This window comes from Panthera onca, chromosome D1 (assembly GCF_046562875.1).
Source record: "Panthera onca isolate mPanOnc1 chromosome D1, mPanOnc1 haplotype 2, whole genome shotgun sequence".
In the NCBI taxonomy this organism is placed as follows: Eukaryota; Metazoa; Chordata; class Mammalia; order Carnivora; family Felidae; genus Panthera; species Panthera onca.
The window spans coordinates 94,366,032-94,393,106 of NC_138348.1; the positions used below are offsets into that span (position 1 = coordinate 94,366,032).

At 39.8% G+C, this 27,075-nt stretch overlaps 3 protein-coding genes across 3 annotated transcripts; all 3 read left to right on the forward strand.

Annotated features, from left to right (window-relative positions):
• The first annotated feature begins 2,705 nt into the window (after positions 1 to 2,705).
• Positions 2,706 to 3,641, forward strand: OR8D4 (olfactory receptor family 8 subfamily D member 4). Its single transcript, XM_060607775.2, has one exon. The coding sequence runs from the start codon at positions 2,706 to 2,708 to the stop codon at positions 3,639 to 3,641; it is 936 nt and encodes a 311-aa protein (XP_060463758.2).
• Positions 3,642 to 12,078: 8,437 nt separating this feature from the next.
• On the forward strand, positions 12,079 to 16,919 carry LOC132662296 (olfactory receptor 6M1-like). The gene is made up of 2 exons (XM_060607774.2): positions 12,079 to 12,436; positions 15,850 to 16,919. The coding sequence occupies exon 2, from the start codon at positions 15,855 to 15,857 to the stop codon at positions 16,800 to 16,802; it is 948 nt and encodes a 315-aa protein (XP_060463757.1). The 5' UTR covers positions 12,079 to 12,436; positions 15,850 to 15,854; the 3' UTR covers positions 16,803 to 16,919.
• An 8,731-nt stretch (positions 16,920 to 25,650) lies between these two features.
• LOC132662295 (olfactory receptor 6M1-like) lies at positions 25,651 to 26,622 on the forward strand. The gene has a single exon (XM_060607773.2). It carries the CDS (start codon positions 25,675 to 25,677, stop codon positions 26,620 to 26,622), a length of 948 nt encoding a protein of 315 aa, XP_060463756.2. The 5' UTR covers positions 25,651 to 25,674.
• The last annotated feature ends 453 nt before the right edge of the window (positions 26,623 to 27,075 follow it).

Here is a 27,075-nt window from a genome sequence, read left to right on the forward strand (position 1 = left end):
CTGTTCTTAGGAAGCTGTTCTCAGGGGCGCCTGGGTGGCTCAGTCGGTTGAGCATCTGGCTTCAGCTCAGGTCATGACTCTCATGGTTTTTGGGTTCAGGCCCTGCGTTGGGCTCTCTGCTATCAGCCCAGAGCCCACCTCAGACACCCTCCCCTCCTCCCCTGCTCCTCCCCCACCAAATGAATAAATAAGCAAGCAAAAAAGACTAAAGAAACCTCTTCATTAAAAAAACAAAAAACTGTTCTTCAAAGCTGGGCTTTTCATGGTGGCGTGATGCTTTCTGGCACAGCAAAAAAGCAGAAAAAAAGAGATTCAGAGGAAGAAACAACAAAGAAAGGTGATTTCAGCTCCGGGAGAGAATAACCTCCAACAGTGCTTCTCACACGTTAATGTGCACACCGATCCTGTGGGGAACCTTGCTAAAATCTAGATCCTGATGCAGTCGGTATGGTTGAGGTTTTGAGATGGTGCCTTTCTTACAAATTTCCAAATGATGCTGGTGCTGGGTTTGTTGACTCTGCATTGAGTAGCTAGGACCTAAATCACTGAAATGGGTGAAGGGTAGGAAAGACACGGGAGAGAGAATCCTCACCTGAATAAAGGGCAGATGGGTTCAGGGCCCCCGTACAGAGCAACGAACAGGAACAGGATGGAGGACAAGTTACTTCGATAGAGGCCAGTAGGAGGTAGGGGAAGTGTGGGAGAATTAGACACGTGGCCAGACCGGTTGGTGTGTTTGCGATGCTCAGGAAGGTCTGAAGGCACACATGGGAAGAGATTAAAAGCCAAAACTGAGCAAATGTGTCTTCTTGAACATTCTTTGACATTTCTCTCTGTGTTGTCTCTGAGACTAGACTACACCTGTGCCTGCTGATTGGTAAGGGCTAAAGGGGAAGGAAGACTCCGGGGTATTTCAACATCAGGCTAAGAGCAATTGGACAATCTCTTTTGCCCATGGTTCTCCTATTTGCATCCCTCATGATGGGAGAAGAGGGGTGCCTGGGTGTCTCCGTTGGTTAAGCGTTTGACTTCGCTCAGGTCATGATCTCACAGTTCGAGCCCCGCATCGGGCTCTCTGCTGTCAGCACAGAGCCTGCTTCGGATCATCTGTCTGCCTCTATCTCTGCCCCCTCCTCTGCTCACTCTTGCTGTCCTTCAAGCTTAAGTAAAAACCTTTAAAAAAATAATTAAATTAATTTAGAAAGATGGGAGAAGGACAGCTGCAAAAGTCATGTGTTCTGCAGAATTTGGAAACCTTCTCGGAAAACAGCTATCCAGTGTTATGAAGCTTCTTTGTTTTTAGTTAGTTTGGGAAATCAGAAGGAGGCACCTGCATCCCCGGGAAGGCCAGTGGCCACGGGAGCTGTGCCTTGTCCTCATGTGTCCTCGGATTGAAAGTAAGACGGCGTGAAGAACTTCTTGAAGAGCCAAACAGAAAGGTAGGTGCTGGGCCAAGCAGGTTCAGAAAATGCTAAACCAGATGTCTGAGCAGAGTTATGTATAAACTGTAAACATGAGAGAGTCTAGATAGGGCTTTATGACAGCCCAACACTAAAGAAAAATGGTCAGTTTTTCAGAGATGAGGCCTTGGCTGGCCCCAGAGCAGGCAGCGTCAGACCATGTGCCATCCCGTCCCCTCATGGAAAAAGTGTGAGTGGAAGATAGCATGCACTACCTGGGAACTTCCAGTGGAAGCACCACTATCTGGTTGTTGCTGGCATTGCCAGAAGCATCAGTGCCAGCCGTAGGGCATTAAATCATGCTCAGGGGGCCTTGATGAGAAAGGTGGGCTTAGCCCACAGGATGGCCAGAGAGTCAAGGCAAAAACCGTTTGGGAAGTCTGCTGTTCTGCCATCATTCCGCTTTACTGAAGTATATGAAGAATGAACTTCCTACCTGAAAATTAGCTTGGGACCAGATTAAAAATGGAACACACATGCAAATGAAACCAGTTTCTTAAAAGGTTCTGAGCCAAAATAGGTTTTCGGAGTCTAAAATAGGTTTTGTTAAACAGTGGGTGGGGGACTCTATCATCAGATAAGTTTGGAAAGTACTGTATGTTACAGAGCTCACTAGGAGATTCTGAAAATCCCTCAGTTAAGAAACCTCTTCAACTTTCTGTAGCTCTGTGTGTCTGAAATCATGGGCTGCTTATTTCATGTAAGACCTATGAATAGCTCCTGAGAATTCTGTTGAACATCCTTGGAAACCTGGACATGGAAACTATAGTTGACCGAACAATGGACATCTTCTCTGTGGGAAATCCTAGGGGCAGGCCAGTCCTAGGCAAATGTGTCATTCACAAAAGTATTTTCTCAGTCCACGGCCCTTTTTTTACGAACACCTTTGGCTGATTTGCTTTAGAAAGCCTCTCCTATGTCTTTTGTCTTCTCTCTGACTCTAGAGTTAAAGGCTTTATACTTGGCTAAAAGAATTTGAGACACTGGAGAGATTGCTAAAGTTTATTTATAGCATAGTTAAATAGATGCTTACTTACAATGTTATCGGAGTGCTGGCTTTGGGCAGGTGGGTGGGGTGGGGGTGTCAAAGTCCCTGAACATCAATGAAGGTACAAGCTCCGTGTCAAGGGGATAAGATAACCTTTGTTGCATGTTTCCATACTAGAAACACCTGGGCTACAGGGAATCAGAGGCAAGCTGGGATTTCTTGTCTTCCTCTCATTTCCACAGATTTCTCAGGAGAGAATGGGCACGAGAAATCATTCCACAGTGACTGAGTTTCTTCTTTTGGGACTAACTGACCAACCAGAGCTTCAGCTGCCTCTTTTCTGCCTCTTTTTAGGGATTTATACAGTCACAGTGGTAGGAAATCTCGGCATGATCTCAATAATTAGATTGAGTTCCCAACTTCATACCCCTATGTACCATTTCCTCAGTAGTCTGTCTTTGGTAGATTTGTGCTATTCTTCTGTTATTACTCCCAAGTTGCTGGCAGAGCTTTTATGCAGGGATACAGCTATCTCCTATTCTGGATGCATGACTCAGCTATTTTTTTTCTGTATGTTTGTCATTTCTGAGTGCTACATGTTAGCTGCAATGGCCTATGATCGCTATGTCGCCATCTGCAGCCCCCTGCTCTACAATGTCATCATGTCCCCTCGAGTCTGTTCTCTGCTGGTGGCTTCTGGCTTCTCAGTAGGATTTACCGATGCTATGATTCATGGCGGTTGTATACTAAGGCTGAATTTCTGTGGCTCGAACATCATTAAACATTATTTCTGTGACATCATCCCACTTATTAAACTCTCTTGTTCAAGCACTTACATTGATGAGCTTTTGATTTTTGTCATCGGTGGATTTAACATGATAGCCACCAGCCTGACAATCATCATTTCTTATGTCTTTATTCTCTCCAGCATCCTCCGCATGCACTCGACAGAGGGCAGGTCCAAAGCCTTCAGCACCTGCAGTTCCCACTTGACAGCTGTTCTTACATTTTATGGGACTCTCATGTCCATGTATCTCAAACCTGCTTCCCGCAGCTCACTCATCCAGGAGAAAGTATCCTCAGTATTTTACACCACCGTGATTCCCATGTTGAATCCCCTGATATATAGTCTGAGGAACAAGGAAGTGAAAGATGCACTGATAAAACTCTTAAAAAGAAAAATACCTTTATAAAGAATGTGCTCTTTAGTAAGGCTTATTTATGTATTTATAATCATAGTATGCGTGTGTTTGCATGTATACCCTGACTCTTTAAAAGTAATTTGAAGTGAAGTGAAAATATATACCTAATTTTATAAATTAGTATATACATATATATATATTTAGTATGTTGATAATATTTAAAATGTAATTAATATAGGGGCACCTGGGTGGCTTAGTCAGTTCAGCGTCTGATTCTTGATTTTGGCTCAGGTCATTATCTCATGGTTCGTGAGTTTGATCCCCACATTGTGCCCTGTGCTAATAGTGTGGAGCTTGCTTGGGACTCTATCTCTTTCTTTCTGACCCTCAACTGGGCTCTCTCTCTCTCAAAAGTAAATAAATAAACATTTAAACTAATATCTGTTTATTAAAATTTGTACTCTCCTGAGAATATCTCTTCATTTCAATCCATGATGTATAAAGCAGATATAATTTTATGGAGGAAGAGTCAATAAATTCAAGTAGCAGAGAAGACATTAACCACAACACAATAAAGCTGAAATTAGTAGGTGCTGTTTGAGCACAACAAGTCTTATATTTGGACATTTAAAAACAACCAAACTCCTTGGAATAATTCCTGAGTCAAAAGAAAACAAAACTCTAATAAATGAGAAGCTTCTACACTCTGTGATAAAATCATTGAGATCAGAGTAAATTTCCTGCCATAAACAACTAGAAAAACAAAATACTTTTAAAAACTGTTTTGTTAGAGTTTACATAGTGTGTCTTTTTCAATTCTTTCACCTTTAACATGTCTGTGCTCTTACATTTAAGGTCTTTATATGGTTGGGATTTGCACCTAGTCTGGTGATGTAGCTCTTTTAATTTGAAATTTTAACACATTTACGTGTAGTATACACTGACATATTTGTGTACATATTTTCCATCTCATTGTTTTTTCTACTTAATCAACCAGTTTTATTTGTTTTTCTTTCATTGACTGCTTTCTTTTGGATTGAGAAAGTTTTTTAATTATTCTATTTTTCTGTTAATTTTTAGTCATACATGGGATTTTTAGCGGTTACACCAGAAATTAAAAATACATCTTCAAATTATTAAAATTGTGTACAAATGACTCTTTTATTAGTTCCCCAATTGTGTTAGAAATTTAGGATCCTGAACTCCATTGTACTTTATTATCATGAATTTTTATTATAAATATATTTTAAACTTCATAAAATCATTGTATTTTTTTGTAAAGTCAAGATTAATTCTTATTATCCATGTATTTACCTTCTATGTTATTCTTAGTTTCTTTCTTTATAATTTCTCCTTGGGATTATTTTTTTTCCACTTTAATAACTACCTTTAGTATTTTGTGTGTGTGCAAATGTGTTGATAATGGTCACTCTTGGGTGTCCATTTTTTTTACCTAAAAGTTACTTTATTTTGTGTGTTTTTAATTTTTTTAAATGTTTATTTATTCTTGAGAGAGACAGACAGAGCATGGGTGGGGAAGGGGCAGAGAGAGAGGAGACACAGAGTATGAAACAGGCTCCAGGCTCTGAACTGTCAGCATAGAGCCTGACGCAGGGCTCAAACTCAGGAACGGTGAGATCGTGACCTACGCCAAAGTCGGAGGCTTGACCCATTGAGCCACCCAGGTGCCCCTGTTTTTACAGCAAATAGTCTGCGCCCAGGAAGAGACAAGCAACACGCACTTGAGGAATCAGAAAACTGTTTATTTAGCACTGGTGCCAGCCCAATGGAGTCACCTCCAAAGGCTGAGCCCAGAACCCTGGTGTTGGCCTTCTTTTATGCCTGGTTAGCTTCCAGGTAATTGGAAATATTCTATTGGCTGCACAGGGTGGGGGTGGAGGGGCACTATCAGTTGTGCTATGTGGGCAATTGGCTAATGCAAGAGGCAAGCAAGATTACAGAAGCCAAAAGCATGCAAGGGGAGTATCCAGCCTCAGATATCTGGCTGGCCTCCTTCATCTGCTCTTACTGGCTTACCTTCTCATTCCCCACTCTTGATTCTCAAGCTGCTATAGCAGCCTTAGAGAAAATCAGTTTGTAGGGGCTGGAGAACCCCTTGCTATCACAAGAGGAGGAGCAAAGACCATTCTGGCTTTTTCCTGCTGGACAAGGATGTCAAAGGGAGGGGCATGACAGCTAGGGTTTTTCACCATCCAAAGGAGAGTAGTGATAGCTAGAATGGGCCAGCTGGAGCATCACCTGGAGTTTTACAGCTTCTAGGCAAGAGGAAACAAGGCTGTCTAGCATATTAAGAATACAAAGACCAAACAGTAGGGTTTTGAAAAGCATTAGGAGAGGACCAGCTAAAGGGAGGAGCCAGGATGCCCAATTCCATATGTTGCTCCAAGAGTTCCATGAGTCTGCTAATTCTTGCCTCCGTTTGATGATCCGTTCCTTTAGTTGTTGGGCCATATCTCTAACTATCCCTGATTGGTTAACATAGAAGCGGCATTCCTCATTTAGGAAGAGACATATTCCCCCCTCTTCTCAGCAGTTAACAGGTCTAACCCTCTTCTATTTCATAACAGTACTGCTGCTAAAGTGTCCACTTGGTCCTATAGGGTTACCAGGGAGTTTGCCATGGCTGATTTAAGGGCCCGGTTCATATGTTCCACTTTACCAGACAGCTTCCTGGCCAACGCCCCCAAAATGTTACAGCAAATACTCAGTGCCCAGGAAGAGACAAGAGACACACACTCAGGGAATCAGAAAAGATTGTTTATTTCACACCAATGCTGGCCCAGCAAAGTCACCTCCAAAGGCTGAGCCCAGAGCCCTGGTGCTGGCCTTCTTTTATGCTTGGCTAACTTCCACGTACTTGGAAACATTCCGTTGGCTGCACAAGGGGGAGGACACTATCATTTGTGCTTCACGGGCAGTTGCCTGATGCAAGAGGCAAGCAAGATTACAGAAGCCCAAAGCATGCAAGGGGAGTATCTAGCCTCGGACATCTGGCTGGCCTCCTTTATTTGCTCTTGCCAGATTCCCTTCTCACGGTGTTTATTTTTGATGGATTTTTTTTTCTGGACTTAGAGTCTAGGTTATGTTATATTATGTCTTGGTTACGTTATCTGCATTAACAAGCAATCTCCCAAATTTCAATAGCTAACAAAAATTTTGGAGGATTTTTTTCCCCTCACATTGCATGTTGGTAGATCCCAAACTGCTCAGTCTCTGTTCCTCGTATATTTTCATTTTAAATTCAAACTAAAGACACCCCCTACCAGCAACATCCCATTCTTGTGACAGAGGGAATAAAAGAATGCCGCAAATTTTAGCTCAAACATTGTTCACTTTAGGCGTGTCACATAGTCAGTGAAACAATGGGATGTGTAAGTGGAAATACGTAATCATCTTATAGAGAAAGGGGGGAAGGGAGTAGGGGAGATGGGCAAAATGTGTGAAAGGGAGAGGGTGATAAAGACTTCCAGGGATCGAGGGGCGCCTGGGTGGCTCAGTCAGCTGGGCGCCTGACTTCAGCTCAGGTCACGATCTCACAGTTCGTGGGTTCAAGCCCCACGTCAGGCTCTGTGCTGACAGCTCAGAGCCTGGAACCTGCTTTGGATTCTGTGTCTTCCTCTCTCTCTGCCCCTCCCCTGCTCACGCTTTGTCTCTCTCTGTCTCTCAAAAATAAATAAATGTAAAAAATATATATAAAAAAAAAGACTTTCAGGGATCGAATGAATAAGTCAAGGGAGCAGAAGGCACAACACAGGGAATACAGGCAATGGTATTGCAATAGTGTCGTATGGTGACAGATAGTAGCTACACTTGCAGTCAGCATAGCAATAACACATAGATTTGTTGAATCGCTATATTGTACACCTGAAACTAAGGTAATATTGTGTGTTAACTATATTTCAGTAAAAAAAAATTTTTTGAAGAAGAAAAGTACATAAGAGTTGGAAACAATAATACAATCTACCAAAGTTGGTTAATGTTTGCCCTGTATATCCCTTTTGTATCCTTTTCTTTATCCACCGTTATTTCTGCTTCTGTTTTAGATGTGTCTCCAGTAACCAGAATATAGTTGGATTTTTTAATCTAATCCAAATTTCTGGCTTTTAATGGATATGTCAAAGTTTCAAGGCTTTGATAGGAGGAATTGATGGGCCCCAGAAACTAAGGGATGTTGTGTTGTAGAATTAAATAGACAAGAGCCACCATGGAAGCAATATGCACAGGAGGTCCCTGCCAGAGAGTAGGGTCAATTGGACCCTTCTCCATTATATGTCTGGCTGCTTGGGAAGGTGTCTACCCCATATTTTTGGAGATTGCCTTCAGTCAATTTAGAAAATGTCTGTATTCACTTCCTGGAGCTTAACCATTACCCCAATTCACCAGCCTAAGGATTTTTAGGCTACTATAAGGATTAGGTATAGCCTAGTGTAATAAATGAAGAGAAAGTCACCTTTTATAGGTTTTGGCAATAGGAGAATTTTTCTTCATTTTAACGGAGGAAAAATAGGAAAATTTATCATTTTCAGAGCATTGGAAGGATTATTACTGCCAGCATTCCTGGGAAAGGAAAACCAACATCATTTTGTCAGTTATTGGGGAACATCAAAAGTTTTCTGTTTTGCTACCCTAAAGCTTGAAAGCAGGCCACCAAGCTTTGATTAACAGAATGAAACAACACCCCTGGGATAATTGCCCTGGAGTCCTGAATATGTCTATTTGGCATCTCCAACTAAACTTTGTGATTGTGATTGGTTTTTCATGATTAAGATTCTTTAATTACAAAATAGTAATTAACCTCTTTCACCTCATATTCCCAAGAGCTACTCTCAATTAAATCCTTGAGAGCAAGCAAGAGCTTCAAACATGACTGTTGATTCGTGGCCTATTTTCACAGAGGAAAGGACTCATCACAACCCAGATACAGAAAAAAGAGGTAGAGATTCAAAGTTCCATTTATTTTATAAAGGATTCTGAGTTTTCAGAATAAACGCAGAAAACAAGTGGTAATCAGCTTCCAGGTCAATATGATGATGGATTTTGTGCAGAACTGTACAAAGATACAACAGGCCATCTATATATAGTAAGTCTCCCAGGGGACAGAACTATTTGGGAAGGATATTGACATTTAGACTTTGATAGAACTGCACGATCCTAAATATCTCTTCCAGTCCTGAGATTTTTCTGAATCTAAAACATTCTGGCTATGCAATTACTCAACATAGCAAGGCTAGCATTTCCAGACTTGTAACGTGAGGTGACAGTAACATTTCTGTTCTGGCTGAACCAGAGAGCTGAGCCTTAATTCAGCTTTATGTGTCTTACCACTCATTTAAACCACTCTGACCTTGTTTTTTCTCTCTACAAAAGTTGGGTAAGAGTCTATATTATGCTTATCTCTGAAGAACACAGGCTTTGGAGTCAGGCAGAACTATATTGGAATCTGGCTCTGTGAACACATTAGCTATGGGACTTTCGGTAAGTTATTCAACCTCTGTAAATTTCAGTTTTTTCATGTGCAAAATGTAGATCACAGCCACACCTACTTCCTACTTCAGAAGGTTTTTGAATTTATACATATGAAAGAGCAGAGCCTTGAATAAATTAAAACAACTACCAGGAGAATATGACAAACTCAAAATCAATCATTGAGATGATTTAATATTCATCTATCAGAAACAGCTCAAACCAAAAAGGTTGTATGGAACCAAAAGCTGCAAATCTAAAAATTAGCAACAAAATACTGCATTTAAGGAATAGATGATACACATTTTTTCTGATGCCACTTAAAGTTTTTAAGTGGCTAACAGAGTTCTTGGAACAAAATGCCAAGAACTCAGTGTATGTTAGCCAGTATCACAGTATGACTTGAACCCTAAAACTAGAAATCAAGGCGTCTTGAGGAGATGATGAGAAGAGTAACTTTGCCTGAATAAGACTCAGTCCGGTACTAGGAACAACAGGTGGCAGTAAATGGGAAAAAAGGTACTACCCCAAGTTAATAAAGGATTTTCAAAGGGTCAGAGACAATAAAATATGAAATAAGATACATGAATTAGCAGTGAGTTTCCCACAACTACAGATTCTAAGCATAGATGGTTTGACTTTTGCTGTAGAAGAAGCAGTAAGTTTGTACAATGACCCCTGGGCAACCAATACTATGAAATTTTCCAAGAAATCCAAGTCAGAGGAGGGAAAATTTTTTTCATCATACAACATTTAGAGGGAATCAAACAAATGCAATTCTGAAAAATTAAGGTTCTTTTTATGGTTTTTTGTTTATTTCGAGAGACAGCATGAGAGGGGAAGGTACAGAGAGAAGAAGAAGAAGAAGAAGAAGAAGAAGAAGAAGAAGAGACAGAGAGAGAGAGAGAGAGAATCCCAAGCAGGCTGCACGCTGTCAGCGCAGAGCCCAATGTGGAGCTCAAACTCACCAACCGTGAGATCATGACCCCAGCCGAAATCAAGAGTCAGCGCTTAATGGACTGAGTCACCCGTGTGCCCCATCTTTTTATGTTTAAATGTAAAAAACAGATGCTGAGAATTGTGGGGTCAGTTTTTAGTTGTCTTCAGGGTATAAGAATATCTTCCATTTTATTGTTATGATGGAAGCATATGCTAAAAACACATGCATATGCAGGAAGAAGTGTGGTTTACAAGGTCAAGTAGTTTTAGGATCTTCACACAAATTTTATTGTGGACAGAAGTCAAGCAGGTTTAGTAGAGATCTGTGTTATCACATATCCACTGCATATTAATATTTTTACATGTTGGGGCACCTGAGTAGCTCAGTCTGTTAAGCGTCCGACTCTTGGTTTCAGCTCAGGTCACGAGCTCGCGGTTTGTGAGTTCGAGTCCCACATCGGCCTCTGCGCCGACAGCATGGAGTCTGCTTGGGATTCTCTGTCTCCCTGTCTCTCTACCCCTCCCCCACTTGCTCTCTCTGTCTCTCTCTCAAAATAAATAAACTTAAAAATATTTTGGGGCACCTGGGTGGCTCAGCAGGGTAAGCGTCCGACTTCGGCCCAGGTCATAATCTCACGGTTCGTGAGTTCGAGCCCCGCGTCGGGCTCTGTGCTGACAGCTCGGAGCCTGGAACATGCTTCAGATTCTGTGTCTCCCTCTCTCACTCTGCACCTCCCCAGCTCATGCTTGCACTCTGTCTCTGTCAAAAATAAATACACCTAAAAAAAAAATTTTTACATTTTTATTACTCATGGAGATGGAATTGTCAATATTTTTCTCTTCGTGTTTTATCCTTAGAGGTGCCTCCTTCACTTCCATCCACTACTCCCAGTCCTCTATTTTGTTTGCTTGTTAGCAAGACATTTATTGAACATTTGTATCAAGTACTGTTAGTTGCTTGCTGATAAGAACCTTATGTCGTTCCAGCCCTTACTATCATCCTAAACAGAGGATATTTAAGGCATTTCCATTTACAAGTGAGAATACTAAAGCCACACCTAGAAATCATGGCACCAGAGCTCATACTACAGTCTCAAACCGCAAACACACTTACCGCTGCCACATATCGCTCAGCTTATACATAAAACTTGAAGTGAGAAATTATTTGCCTTTTTAAAGACTCATCCACAATCTCGGATGTTTAGGGTTTGTGAAAGGATTTCAGAGTAATTTGTATTTATATGAAGTGACCCACATAAATGAAGGGAAATATAAACATTAGGAAGGAGACTGAGACCCAGAATTTAAAAGAGATTGTTAAACGATAAAATACGTAATTATTTTTGGATTTTAGTTCAAGTTCAGTGACCTGTTTTGTTTATAGTCCAGTCAGCAGGGAACAAATTTATTTGGCTAGAAGGAATACTGACACATGCACAGGAACCTTGGCTAACCTTTGAAAGAGGTATGCCTTAGTAAGTAGCAAAAGAGGTCATATAAAATTCTTTGTGTCTTTGATGAATTGTTCACATAAACAGTGATTTGTTGAGCTTGTTACACACACACACACACACACACACACACACACACACACAAATATTTTAGAATTTAAAATGTTATAAAATAGGGGCACATGGGTGGCTCAATTGGTTAAGCATCTGACTTGATTTCATCTCAAGTCATGATATCACAGTTCATAAGTTCGAGACCCACATGGAGCTCTGTGCTGACAGCATGAAGCCTGTTTGGGATTCTCTGTCTCCCTCTCTCTCTGCCCCTCCCCCGCTCACTCACACTCTCTCAAAATAAATAAACCTTTAAAAGTATGATAAAATACGTTTATGTACTGAATTCTTCCACTATGATGATACTTTGATCTTACAGTTCTGTGATTTTTTTTTCTTTATATGTGTTGAAGCTGGTTATTAGGTATATACATATTTAGACGATAATGATGAATTGAAATTTTTAAAATCCAACAGCGGCCCTGTCAATCCCTAATGATTTTGTCTTACTGTCTGCTTTACCAGTTATTAATACAGATTTCTCTACTATGCAGAAATAGAACATTCCTATGAAACGTTTCGTAAGCCAAAATGGCAGAAAATGAAGACGCGATTGCCATTAATTTATACGGAAAACTTTTTGAGCATTCCAGGACGCCAAAAATAACCTCTCTTAGGGTTCTTTGATGCCTTCAGGACACATCTTGCTGATAGATGCACAAAATAAATCAAGATAAAAAACAGATACTGGCAGACCTATTTCAAAGCTGAGCTCAATGCGAACATACTGAGCATAGTTCCTTGGGAAAAAACGCTCTGCTAGGGCTGGGTGCTGCCTCTGCAATGGCTTGGCTCCCTGCAAAACACACACGGAAATTCTCACGGGATTTCTTGGCTCCTCTAAGACAGCAAAAACAGGTAACAATACATTGTCCGTGAAAATGAAGTGGCAAAATGGGAACTTTCAAACAGCAGGGGTTACTTGCACAGCCACATTAACTTTCTTGGGGATTAGTATATGTTTGGCATATACTTTTTTAAAAATCCTTTTATTTTCAATTTTTCCATGTTCTTGCCTTTTATATCTCTTATAAATAGAATACACCAGGAATTGTTTTTTAGTACAATATTACAAATGTATGTCTTTAAAGAATTTAGTTTTTCTTTACTGTGAAAATTGATATATTAGAACTGATTTATACAGCTTTTTATTTTTATTTGTCCCAATTTCCTATTTTTCTGTTTCTTTTTCCACAATTTCTTATTCTTTCTTTCTTTCTTCCTTTCTTTCTTTCTTTTTTTTTTTTTTTTTTTTTTTTGGAATTGATGGACTGCTTTGACTGTTGGTATTTATTTATATCTTTGTTATAGTTGAGTTTTGCTTCCCTTATATCACATTTTCCCTTCTATAAATTTGAAAATTATCTATTCTATTACTATCCTTTCAGTGAGTATCCTAGAAAATTTATTGGGGTTTTTTAACTTCAAACCTAGAAGACAGGTGCCTGAGTGGCTCAGTGGTTAAGCGTCCAACTCTTGATCTCAGCTCAGACCCTGAGCTGAGAGTGGTGAATTCGAGCCCTACTTTGGGATCAGCACTGGGCATGGAGCCTACTAAAACAAAACAAACAAACAAACAAACAAAAACTAAAGAAAACAATGTTTCCTCCCCTCACAAATGATACAAGAAGTCTTTGGCTCCAATTTTCTTCTCCACATTTTTTTCCTGTCATCATCCATGTGCCAATTCTAGATTAACTCCAGAAATTCAACAGTTATTACATTTTTAAAATTTTTTACATGTTTATTTATTTTTGAGAGAGAGAGAGAGAAAATGAGAACAAGCAGGGGGAGGAGCAGAGAGAGACAGAGACACAGAATCTGAAGCAGGCTCCAAACCCTGAGCTGTCAGCGCAGAGCCCAATGCAGGACTCAAACCTGTGAACCACAAGCAGAGCAGAAGTCGGACGCTTAACCCACTGAACCACCCAGGCACCCCAACACTGTTAGTATCTTTTACAGAGAATTTCTACTTAGATTTATGTACATGTTTACCATTTCATTTCTTTATTATTCCTCTTCATGTCTTAAATGATCTCCATTATTTTCTTTATTCTTGAATTATATTTAGAAATTACTTTATCATCTGTCCCTTGACAGTAAATTCCTGAAGTTTTTATCTGAACTATATTTATTTTACGATGGAAGAGAATTTTACTGGATATCTAATTCTGCGTTGGCAGTTACTTTCTTGCCACACTTTAGAGATATTATTTAACTAATTCTTGGCTTTCATTGCTGCTGTGGAGAAGCCAATGGGTCATTCTCACTGCTGTTCCCGTAAAAGTGATCTATGCTTTCTTGCTGTTTTTCATATCGTCCCTTTGGTGCTCTGTTTCTCTGTAAATACCATCCAGCATCACTTCCTGTGTTCTCTCCTGCAGGACACAGAATACACATATAAATGTTCCCGTTCCATCGTTTCTATTTTTTTAACAAAATTCCATTCCTTTGAACACTCTTCCATACTTTGCAAGCTTATCTCTGTTTCATTAAAGAGGAATTCTTTAGATATATCTTCCTATTTACTAATCCGGGTTTTTTTAATTTTAGGGTGCAGGAGATAACCTAGTAAGAAGGGTTTTTGTTTTGTTTTGTTCTATTTTGAGTGCAGTTGGCACACAATGTTATGTTAGTTTCAGGTGTATAACATGGTGTTTTAAATTCTATCTAATCCCTTGTTTATCCCCTCTCACCTCACTTGAAACAACTGAGTTGTTACTTCAACAATAATCTTTTTTTTTAGTTCTCTAAGTTCCACTGGGCTTTTTTATTTTTATTATTTATTTATTTATTTATTTATTTATTCGTTTAATGTTTATTTTTGAGAGAGAGACAGAGACAGAGACAGAGAGTGAATGGGGGAGGGGCAGAGAGAGAGAGAGAAAGACACAGAATCTGAAGCAGGTTGATGCCCAGGCTCGATCCCACAACCGTGGGAGCTGAAATCGAGAGTCAGATGCTCAGTGGACTGAGCCACCCAGGCTCCCAACACTGGGTCTTTTTAAAAGTCAATTTGGTAGTTTTTAAAAGACCCGATTTTTGTGGCATTCTCACTTTTAAAATTGCATCCTTTACTTCTTGAAATATTCCATATATAAGTGTACTATATAACACCTCTAACCATTCCAAATTCTGTTGTCCTTGTGCTAAATCTCTTATTGCATCATTTCTTTTCTTCCACTCCCGTTTATAGCAGCACAATTGTTATCATGTTTGGAAATCTTTGTCCAAAAGTTCTTTGTTTCTTCTTAATACCTGGGAGTTCTTGGTGCCTAAGTTGGGGACTTTTTCTTCTGGAAGGGATTTGTTTCTCCTATTCAGCATGCCTCACCCAGGACCACTTCACCTTCTTAAAGATTTGGTTCAGAGAGAAAGTCTCAGGATTTGCTTTTCCAGCTTCATTGATATTCCAGTCCTGGATGTCCCGTAGAAATGTCTCCATAAAGGTATGACCACAGGGCAACCCTTCTCACTGACACTCGTTGGTACAAATCTTCTGCTTTGGTTCCCTGCCCCTTCAGTTCTCTGTGTTTCCCTTACCAATTCTCTGTTTTGGCTGATTCTGATGCCAGCCACCCTGATCTTGGCTACCGGCTCTTTGCGCTCCAACTCCAGCCCCTGAAGCTTTGACACCTGACTGCCTGGCCTCGGCCCCTCCTACTGTTTCTTTATTTGTTATTTATCAAATGGATCCAGATACCTCTCCTAACTTTTGATGCAACCAGCAATGTCTCAGAGAGTGTGTCTTATCCAATTCTTGTTGTGGCTTAAGAGGATTCTTCATTTCAGATCATAATATGTTGGTCAGCCTTGATACAGGAATGGTAATAGAATTTTTGTCTGATGACTTCTCTTTCCCCAATAAAGTATGATATGACGTTATCAGCCAAGATACCCAAATTATTAAAGTATAACATGATCAAAATGACTTGAGTGAATTTCAGTTAATTATACACTTCAGTTAACTTGAACAGATTTGGATTTAAGGAAGGAAAGAGAAGAAATATATGCATGTCATAGAAGTTGAAAAGTTAAAGTTTAAAGGAACCATAGACATTTTTTTTCCAACCCGTCAACTATGAAGAGGAGAACTGAGGCCAAGAGGCTCATTTGATTTGCCTGAGGCCACATGGTATGGTCAGAGAAAACACTAGGACCACACCCTCTATATTTAATATTTATATTAAATCTATATTTAATAAGATCATAGAAAAACCTGAAAGATGTCTTCAACTATTCTGCTTTTCTTTGTTTCTTCCCCCTTCCAGTTGAAATGGCTATGAGAAACCAGAGTACATTGAGTGAATTCACATTGGTCTCCTTTCCTGTCATCCAGGAGCTTCAAGTCTTGCTGTTTGTCATTCTCCTGCTGGTTTATATGCTCATCATAACAGGAAACATTGTCATCATTTCCTTAATATGGACTGATAATCGTCTCCAGACACCAATGTATTTCTTCCTTAGTAATTTGTCATTTTTGGACATTTTGTTCACAACTACTATTGCCCCAAAGTTGCTAGCTTGTCTCTTAGAAAAGAAGAAAACCATATCCTTTGCTGGCTGCATCACTCAAGTTTATTTCTACTTCTTTCTGGGGACTGTGGAGTTTATCCTCCTAGCGGTGATGTCCTTTGACCGCTATGTGGCCATCTGTAACCCCCTGCGCTATACCATCATCATGAACAGTAGGCTCTGTCTCCTGCTGGTTCTGGGCTGCTGGGCGGGAGCCTTTCTCTCAGTGCTATGCCCAACTATTGTGGTGTCCAGATTGCCCTACTGTCATAGAGAAATTAGTCATTTCTTCTGTGACATTGCCCCTTTACTGCAGGTGGCCTGCATTGATACCCACTTCATTGAGATGATAAACTTCCTCTTATCGTCCCTTGTGGTCCTGAGTTCACTGGTGCTCACCACCACATCCTACACCTACATCATTTCTACCATCATGCGCATCCCCTCAGCCCAAGGACGTCAGAAGGCCTTTTCCACCTGTGCTTCTCACATCACTGTCGTCTCCATTGCCTATGGAAGCTCCATCTTCACGTACGTGAGGCCCAACCAGAGCCATTCACTGGATTTTGATAAAGTGACAGCTGTCCTCACTACAATGGTGACCCCTCTTCTGAATCCTTTCATTTATAGCTTGAGGAATGAAAAGGTAAAGGAAGTCTTGAAAGAGTCAGTTAGCAGGATAGTTCCACCACATTCCAAGGGAACATAACACTAAGCAATTTCAGGACATGTAAGCTATGCTTTCTCTCTATAGCACCTTGTGCTGTATGAAGACTGACACCAAAGTACAAATGAAGTCTCAGAATCTGTCAACAGGATAATTAACCATCACACATCATCAACAGTGAAGTATGGAAAACCAGAAGGAAAAAAAAAGAATTCTATGTCTGTTCAGTCTTTGAGATATTTTTCAAATAGTAACATAGGATCATGGAAACACTCCAGGCCCTGAGTCACAAGAGCTAATGTCTAATATTTGTTTAGGCACTAACTTCAATGGACTTGGGAACTTAGTTACTTAGGTTACATGATTTCTCCAAGATTCCACCTGCCCATCTGCAAAATGGTGGCAGGAATGTCTGCTCTGATTATTTTCCAGGGCACTTGTGGCTATAAAATGAGATCATTAAGGGGCGCCTGGGTGGCTCAGTCGGTTAAGCGTCCGACTTTGGCTCAGGTCATGATCTCACGTTTTGAGAGTTCGAGCCCCACGTTGGGCTCTGTGCTGACTGCTTGGAGCCTGGAGCCTGCTTCGGATTCTGTGTCTCCCTCTCTCTCTGCGCCTCCCCCCACTCGCACTTTGTCTCTCTCTTTCTCTCAAAAATAAATAAACATAAAAAAGAAAAAACTTAAAATAAATAAATAAAATGAGATCATCTGTATGAAAGTAATATTGTCATCACACATAGATATTGGTAAGTAGAAAGTGAGGCATTTTCACCAGCCCGCCCCCACAGAGATGCTTCTCCTTTGATGATCTTGACTAGATTAAGAGGCAAGAGTTTTAATTCTGTTGGTCAATATGGACAAAAAAAGTTTAAAAGACTGGCAAATGCAAAGACTATCAAATGTTGCTCTAGGAAGAAGGTCTATCCTGCACACAAATTAGTATTGTGCCTGCTGTGGCACTGGCAGAGTCAGGTTACCTTTATCTTTATCTGATCCCATTAAGCATTTTATTTGAATTACTAACTTTTCCCTGTTCTGACTCTAAGTTCACCAAGCACCTTTGTATCTTTTTGCCTTCCCATATAGCTTGCCTAGTTGGAGAAAATACTCATGGCAAAGGTTGTCTAGCCATGAAATACTGTCTTTGTTCTTGTAAATTAATTACTATTATCTTTTTGATTAATGTGAATCTCATCTCAGATTCATTGTGATGATAAATAGAAATGTGCTGAATTTATCAACATAATATGACTCTACAAGGTATATATCTAGAAGGCAGAATCACCTTTTATTTTTATTTACTTATTTATTTGTTTGTTTATTTTAGAGAGAGAGCATGAGCACGGGGGGAGGAGGTGGGGGAGTGAGAGAGAGAGAAAGAAAGAGAGAACCTTAGGCAGGCTCCACGCTCAACACAGAGCCCAATTCAGGGCTCGATCTTACCACCTTGGGATCATGACCTGAGATGAAATCAGGAGTTGGACACCATCCATCCAGGGGCCCTAGAATCTCTTAGTGTTATTATCATTTCTATAACTATGTGCATAGCACAGTTCTTCAAACTTTTATATTCTGCTGGGTCTTCCCAGGTGACAAAGGACAACCGAACTCTATGCCCAGAATATCCAGGAAAAGGTAGGAAGGAGAGGGTTATTAGGAAGCAAGATTACAAAGAGGGAAGTAACCATGGAAATTCAGATCTTGTTGCCTGAAAGAATAAGAAAGCCTAATTTACATCAAAGGGGGATGAGGTGTTCAACAATGAACTATAATCTTAAGAAATAAAGCAGGATTCAGCCCAAAGAAGGGAGCCCCTAACATCCAGAATGGATCTGGTGTTCACAGATATTTCTTGGTATTATTACAAACTGATGTGATACTTACAGATAAGTCATGTTTTTCTCCCATTGGACGTAAACAGTTTCACTGAACATCCATTTCATACAGGATCACTGTGCAACACAAAATACCAAACAATCCCCTGCCTTACCAAATTGAATGGCTGTTACCTCTTTACTAATTACAGCTTTACCTTACTCTGTCCCCATCCTTCTGAGAGCACTCAATCCAGAACAGGCTGCTGCTTCCATAAACCCTCCCCAAAAGTTCCCAAAGAAAGCCTAAATCCTATAATAAGTACACTTAGTGAGACATTTCACTCTCTCCACAGTTTGGGTTTTCCCTCACTGCAATGAATGATAAACCCAATTTCTTCAACTATAGTTATACTCCCGGTAGACTTTGGGGTAAGGGCAATGACGCAGAGTGGGTCATAAGGCCCTGATGAAAAGCAGAACAATCCAGTTTCCAGGATATCTGAGAAACCCAAAAATAAGAAACAGTGGGCAAAAACAGTAAGATGCAAAAAGGGACCAGGAAAAGGACCAAGAATGTACCTCAGGCACTTCATCACCCAATGAGTCTAACAGTCCCTGACGAGAAGAGATAGATGATTAAATGAGACCAGAGTTAGATTTTGTTATGTCTTTGCATGCCTAAATAAAGGGTATACAAAGCTGGGTTTTGTTTACCCATAAAATTGGTTTTGTGCTGTCAATTATCAATAATACCTATGTTATTAAATCCCTGGGTTAAAGAACTCCATTCAGGTGTTGTTCATGCGAAACATCCAAATATAAGTGAGCACAACCAGTATTCATTTATGGTTTTTGTGCCAGATGCCTATGAAGGCGTCAGGTACAGGAACACTTGCAACCCAGACAATATGCAAAACAAATGGCCCCATATACAACTGCAGACAGATCTGTCTGAGTCACACTTTGTAATCAGAAGAGCCATCTTTTCATTATATCTTCCCCAAACCCTATTTTGATTTTGATTTTTTTCCTTTGGAACAGCCCACTTTTTAAACCCTATTGTCTTTTGCTCATGGGTCCAGACCCTACACCGAAAGAGATCTGTTTGAATTCATTTATGAATCCAACTTACTAAATTGCTTTCATTCACTAGATCTTCTCATACAATTTTGTGACAATTGGAAGGTACCGTTACCTAAACTTGCCAGTTATAAAATCAGTTACTACTTTTTGAATGTCTTTTTCATTCTGTTTTCTTTTCCCCATTATCATTGGTCTAAGAGGAAGCAGACTGACAACCACCCCCAAATCCCTTGGAGAACTGTTCTTTAAACACAAGCTTATAGCCTATAAACTAAAAGGCTAAGTTGAAATTATTTATATGTTAATAATGTTTTTTCTATTTATGCACACATTTTTGACATCCTGGTAAAGATTGGATTTAAGTAGCAGTAACTGATTTCAGCCAAGTATTTAAATTTCCAGGATGGTTTTATTTGCTTTAAGAAGACCTACATTCTATTCAGCTTACACAGTGGAGGTCTGGAGGAGGCAAAATTATGTTCACATGAGAAGTGAAACGCTTTCACTGGTATACAAAGGAAAGTCTATATAAGGTAAATATGTAAGTGTTTAGAAAAGGGATTTTCAAAAATTCTGAATTTATTCATAGTTATTTTACACTTCAGAATCTCTTAAAAGGCTATAAGGAAATGTCCCAAATAGTTAATGCTGATTAACTGATATTTTAAATGACTTTTATTTTAATTGAAATACAGTTGACATACAATGTTACCTTAGTTTTAAGTCTATACAAACACAATATATAATACATAAACAAAATGTGCATTAAATGGCTTTATGCTAATGGTAAGGCTTCTGGTCAACTGTAGGCTATTAGTAGTTAAGTTTTGGGGAAGTCAAAAGTTTTACATAAATTTTCAACTGTGCGGGAGGTCAGCACCCCCAACTCCCACATTGTTCAAGGGTCAACTGTCCATTGTGACATCAAAACCATAAAATATCAGGGAGGAGGTAGGGAATAAAAGGGGAGAGTTTCTGTATGTGATCAAAGTTAAGTTGTTATCAGCATAAAATAGTTGGATCTAACTATGAGACATTTTACATACACTTCATTGTAACCACCAAGCAAAAACCAACAGTGGATATCCAAAACACAAAGAGAAGGAAATCAAAGCATACCGCTATGGAAAACCATCAGTTCACAAAGTAAGACACCAAGGGAGGAAGAAAGGCATAAGGGAACCGTAAAAAGCCAAAAACAGAGAAGCCTGGGTGAAACCACCCAAGTGTCCATCATCTGGTGACTAGGTAAACAAACTGTGATATATCTACACAATCTATATAATAGATAATCCTCCAGGAATACAAAAAAAGAAACTCGTGATACCAGAAACATATGGATGAATCTCAAAGCATCTGATTAAGTGAAGGAAAGAAACACAAAAGACTATACACAGTAAGACTGCATTTAGATAAAATTCTAGAAAATTCAAAATTACATTGACAGGAAATGCGTTGGTAGTTATCAGGGGCAGAGGTGGGGAGGGGAACATTTTTGCTGCAAAAGGGTGCAGGAGTGTTTCTAAAATAATGGAAATATTGTAAACCATCATAATGGCACTGGTGGCTGTCTGCTGGTCAAGATGTGCCAAACCTCAACCACTGTACCCTTAAACTGGTTATTATTTGTACATCACGCATCAATTGAAATATGTACATAGACATAAAATCTACATAAATAATCTATGTTTGGAAAGCAATCGCAAGCTTTTTTGTCAATTTCATTTTATTTTTGTTGCATAATCTTTATTTTTTAAATATAATTTATTCTCATATTGGCTAACACACAGTGAGTAAAGTGTACTCTTGGCTGTTAGGGTAGATTCCAATGGTTCATCGCTCTTACAGCTTATTTTAATACACTACGATCATTTCAGAAAAAAAAAATGTGTTTTAAGTTTTCCAAGTTTCTAGTTCCCTGAGGTTTTAAAGCAGCTGTAGAAGTTTCTCTTTAAATAAATAAAATAAACAACCAAGAGATTCTCCCAGGAGACCTTAACTTTACAACTGATTCGTTACTTCAATTCTCATGTTCTGTGATTGCAGTAGTCATAATTAACCTTTTTTTATGCCATAATCCCAGGTGCCATTGTAAACCAAATCTCTGAAGGTGAAGAATCTCATTAACTATCAAAGTCCATATTCAATAGAGGCAGAGTAATGTTATTTTCTGGAGAGAGTAAATAAAGATGGTTACATTTACAATCAAGTCACAGTATCCCCAATGAATGAACAGGGGTGACCTAACAAAGGGTGACAGTTCAGAGAGATGTTTCAGTGAAAGCAAATATGAATTCTCCTGACAATCAGGCCCATGAGGGTAGAATGAGTTGCCTCAAGAAACAGTGAGTTTAGCATCACTGGGCAGTACCTTGGTGGAGACATTGCAGGATATTTGGGGGCTGGCTGACTCATCCGCCTGTGGAGTTCTCTTCTGCTCTAACGTCCTGTGTTTGAATAATTCCACGTTTCTGGGTGCATCCACAGAAGAAAGAGAAATTCACGAAATAGAGAGGAAATTACATTCCTGCCACTAAAAACAGACAAAGAAACAAAAACCCAACTGAAATTTGAGAAGCTTTTGGTCACTTTTGCCAGAGATCCAAAATAGGAGTCAGAGGACCTGCTCGTGATTCGGTTGTGTGGGACTCCCCCATTCATCGCCAAACCTCACTCTTCTGCTCTTCTTGGCAAAAATGTGCTTCAGAATCCACATTGCTTGAAACTCAGAGGAATACCTGAGATGGAGACTCACTGGACGTGTAACATGAAAGATTAAATGATAATATACCACTTGGATTCATCCTGGTGTAAGTCAAGATTTAAATTTTTCTGTGGAAATACAAAAAAGAACTTAAAAAACTGATAGAAATTACTAAAAAGGACTGTTTTCCATTCAGAGGAAGACGGATGGAACACTTCAGCAAACAGCGAATAACCATTTGGTGTGGTTCTGAAAGGGCGGTTAAGTACCACGTGGGAAAACAGACTCAGGCTAAGACTGAGATTTACGCGGAATCCAACACTGAAGCAATAACAGAATATAAAGAAAAACGGATGGCATGCAGTAGGAAAAACATACCCAGATTTCTAGTTTGTTAACATAACTTGAATGGAGAAAATACCGACTGTGCGACAATCGGCGTGATGTAAGTATCCTATAATATGCAATTATCCGTATTTATATGATAAGCAGTTTGGGTCTCACTACACTTGTTTACATGTATATTTGACGAATTAAAGTGTAATTACTGCTTTCCCAAAACTTCTACTGTCAGCAGACGTCAAGTATTAGAGCTCTACCCTAAGTCTGAAGATGAAAGTTTTTAATGTACTTCAGTTACAATTAAACTTTGTCACATTTTACTGACAGCAGCAAAGATCCCAAATTATCTCTCACCCCCATTCCCCACTACATCTTAGTTCTTTTCTGTTTCTGCTTCCCCATCCCCATGTTCTTAACAAACATGTACCGAACGCCAAGTATATAAACATTACTGGGCTGGGCCCTAGCTGAGGACCGGAACCTGGAGTGTCATCATCCTCACGTTAGAGAGAAAACAGTCAAGGCAGGGTACTTACGAGTCTCATTAAAGGCCACTCACTCAAGTGGCCACAAGAGAAAAAAGTAAACAACACAGGTTCTCTGACTGAAAATCTGCTATGATTTTTCCATTAGTCCATATTTATCTCACTAAATCCGGCATCTTGAAACATGCAAATATGCGATTCAATGCCATTTTTTAAGGATCCACAAATGGTAATGAAGAAAAAAATCTCCCCTCCACCAATGAAAGCCTTAAGTTGGCAAACTTACAATTAAATTGCCAGCACAGATGGTCTAATCCACCACCATTTCCCCTTGGACATGATGGGCTCTGGAGAGCACAGAGGTCATCTAGAGAAGACCCACACAAAGCCAAGTTCTTTTCCACTACCATGAACTGAAGAGAATCCCCAAAGGAGAGCAATGCTACAGCTTTAGTTCGTCTCAGAGAAGTTTCTTTGACCCTTACTCAGCAGAACAGAAAGCTCTCCATGCCCCCTTTTTCCATTCCTATATGACCCAATGACAACCACGGCAAAGAGCAATTCTATTTGTGTTCAACCATCCCAGATTCTTGTTATTAAAACCTGGCACGGTGTTTTTGAAGATCCCAAACTGTCTGACTCTTACAATACCAGACAGGAATCAAGCTCCCATCAGGCTCATCAAAGACTACAGAGGCAAGAAGGGAAACGATGACAGTACAGATGTTGTGAAACAATTGGCTAGATGAATGGAAGGAACAATGGAGTAGATGACAGGCAGTTCGTGAGAATGCACATCAGTGTGTCTTAACACCCACTCATCTCTGGTGTTGTCAGTAAGGAGGGCGGGAAGGGGGAAATGAGAGGGAAATTCAAAGCATTTCTACTTATACACATACCATGCTCTATTCTGTCTTTGTATTAGATCTTAGTAACATTAACACATGTCCTCCCAGATATGGTTATGCCTCCTTGTGCTGTAGAAATCAGTCTGGAAGTTTGTTACCTGGATGCAGCAACAGTGGGGGGAGGGATCAATATTATCGTATTAGTGGTAGAAGCACACCGGCTGGTACCAAGACCCTATTTCAATAGATCAGACCCTTTAAGGTCCTGTGATTACTTAAAAGCAGTTTGGTCTTGAAATAAATGAATGGTGAATACAAATAATGAGCAACTACAAGGACCAGAAAAGTCACAGCAAACTTTTCAAATGGAAATCCACTCCCCCCAAAAAAGTCTTTACGCAAAGGAAGACTCCTAGGAATTACTTTTCAGAGAGAGAGAGAGCGCCTGAGGAAAAAGACCTTCTTTCAAGAGGAACTCAGTGGGTTCCAAACCTAGAGACAACCTAGCTCAGTTAATAAATTGGTCATTTTAACATAAAACTAAAGGATTAGCTACAAAATAAAACACCAAAAGGCAGAGCTTCACTGAAGGATACAGACATGCAGTACATGTTCAGCAAACCTGAGCCGTATTCCAAGATGAGCGTTGCAAACTCCATCATCTCTCTTTCACTACTGTTAACAAGCTGATTGTCCAAATTGCTGAAAAGAATGTGAGGTATAAGAGACCTATTTAAGACAACCTGTAAGAATTCCCAGTCAAGGAATGGAAGGGAAAAGCTTTGGTATTTTTTTGGATCCTGCCATACCCATGGCATTGCAGGGAACAAAAAAGAAATACACTGATCATTTTCCCAGTAGAGGTTTTTCAAATGTCTGAAATAGGTTATGCAAATGATGAACCATATATATGCACTTACTTGTTCTTTAACAGTGTAGACATCAAAACCTTCATATCAGTATAAGAATAAAAACAAAGAAAGCAATGAAGCCTTATGGAGATCAATTATTATCACATCAGAACAACTCAGGGACAACCAGAGATCACCTTAAGACTCATGCGATACCAATCACAAATGTGAGGAGAGACCAAAACAGGTTCTCTTTCATTTGATGCTCTTGGTCAGTTTCGTAGTTTCTGCTCCTTTATGTAGATGATACCTGAAGGGTTGAAATGACTTGGAGAAAAGTAACTCAACTTTCCTTAACATTCCCTTTTACCATTTTGCAAATGGACTGATGGGATTCTCAGTTAAGGATTCTCTCTTCTCAAGCACAGAACCTAGCCAGGGAAACGGTAGATCAGGAAAAATGAAAGAGAGAAGGGAAGGAGCACGGGGTCCAAGAGATGACCATCATAAAGGCTAGAGCTTAATGAGACCATGGAGAAAATGTCATTCAACCAAAAATGCCAAATATGAGAATACCAAGGTTAGAAGATGTCATGTAATTTATCCAAGGTTCTATATTTATTAGAGTGAGTGGCAGGATGAAATCACTCTTGACTCTTGGTTCAAAGCTTTTACTACTTTACATTTATCACTGATACTGAGAATTGAAACTCATTTAAGCTGATTTTCATCTCTATAATTTTTTTTTTCAGAGATGTGCTGCCCACTAAGTATTGCATGCCATGGATATGCAAAATCAGACCACAGTGACTGAATTCACCCTGACTGCCTTCCCTGTTATCCGGAAGCTTCAGATCTCCCTCTTTGTGGTCCTCTTGTTTATTTACCTGTTAACTCTCACAGGAAATATTGTCATCATTTCCCTAATATGGGCTGATAATCGCCTCCAAACCCCAATGTACTTCTTCCTCAGTAATTTGTCATTTCTGGACATTTTATACACTACCTCAGTTACCCCAAAGCTATTAGCTTGTCTTCTAGAGGACAGGAAGACCATATCTTTTGCTGGCTGCATAACCCAAACATACTTCTTCTTTTTCTTGGGGACAGTGGAGTTTATCCTCCTAGCGGTGATGTCCTTTGACCGCTACGTGGCCATCTGTAACCCCCTGCGCTATACCATCATCATGAACAGCAACGTCTGTCTCCTACTGGTTCTGGGATGCTGGGTAGGAGCCTTCTTCTCAGTGCTGTGCCCAACTATTGTGGTGTCCAGACTGCCCTACTGTTATAAAGAAATCAGTCATTTTTTCTGTGACATTGCCCCTCTGCTACAGGTGGCTTGCATAGACACTCATTTCATTGAGATGATAAACTTCCTCTTATCTTCCCTCGTCCTCCTGACCTCGTTGGTACTCACCATTGTGTCTTACACCTACATCATTTCTACCATTTTGCGCATCCCCTCAGCCCAAGGACGTCAGAAGGCATTTTCCACCTGTGCTTCTCACATCACAGTCGTCTCCATTGCCTATGGGAGCAACATCTTCATGTATGTGAGGCCCAGCCAGAGCCGTTCGCTGGATTTTGACAAAGTGACTGCTGTTCTCACCACTATGGTGACGCCTCTTCTGAACCCCTTCATTTATAGTCTAAGGAATGCAAAGGTAAAAAAAGTTTTGAGAGAAGCAATCAGCAAAATCATGTCCTTATTACACAGGAGAACTTGAACTCTCTTGCCTAGGCGAACTTGTAAGTTCATTTGCTAAGAATGGCTATTTTCAACCCTTGGACTCTATACGGAGATATGCATGCTTGAAACCACAAAATCAAAGATATGTGGGAAGATATAAAAAGGCTTCACGTCACATCAGATACAAAGTATTGTAGTCAAGATCCAAGGGAGGCAATTCAAGCATAGAGAAAATAACACATTTTGAATTCTATTATTAGACCATCTCACACACAGAATATCATGAATCAAAGAAAAATACTTAACTGAAGTCAGAAAACCCTGAATTTTAAGCCTGAATCTATTGCTTTTTTTTTTATCATGTGGCACTTAGCATATCTGAACCTTAGCTTTTTCAACAGTAATGTGGGAAATACATTTGGTGATTTTCCTTTTTCTCTTTGTTATTGTAGGCCCAACCAAGATAGTCTAAGAAATACAGCCATGGGTA

Coding starts and splice junctions, on each gene's coding strand:
- LOC132662295 (XM_060607773.2), top strand. CDS start 25,675: ATGGATATGCAAAATCAGACCACAGTGACTGAATTCACCCTGACTGCC.
- OR8D4 (XM_060607775.2), top strand. CDS start 2,706: ATGGGCACGAGAAATCATTCCACAGTGACTGAGTTTCTTCTTTTGGGA.
- LOC132662296 (XM_060607774.2), top strand. CDS start 15,855: ATGGCTATGAGAAACCAGAGTACATTGAGTGAATTCACATTGGTCTCC.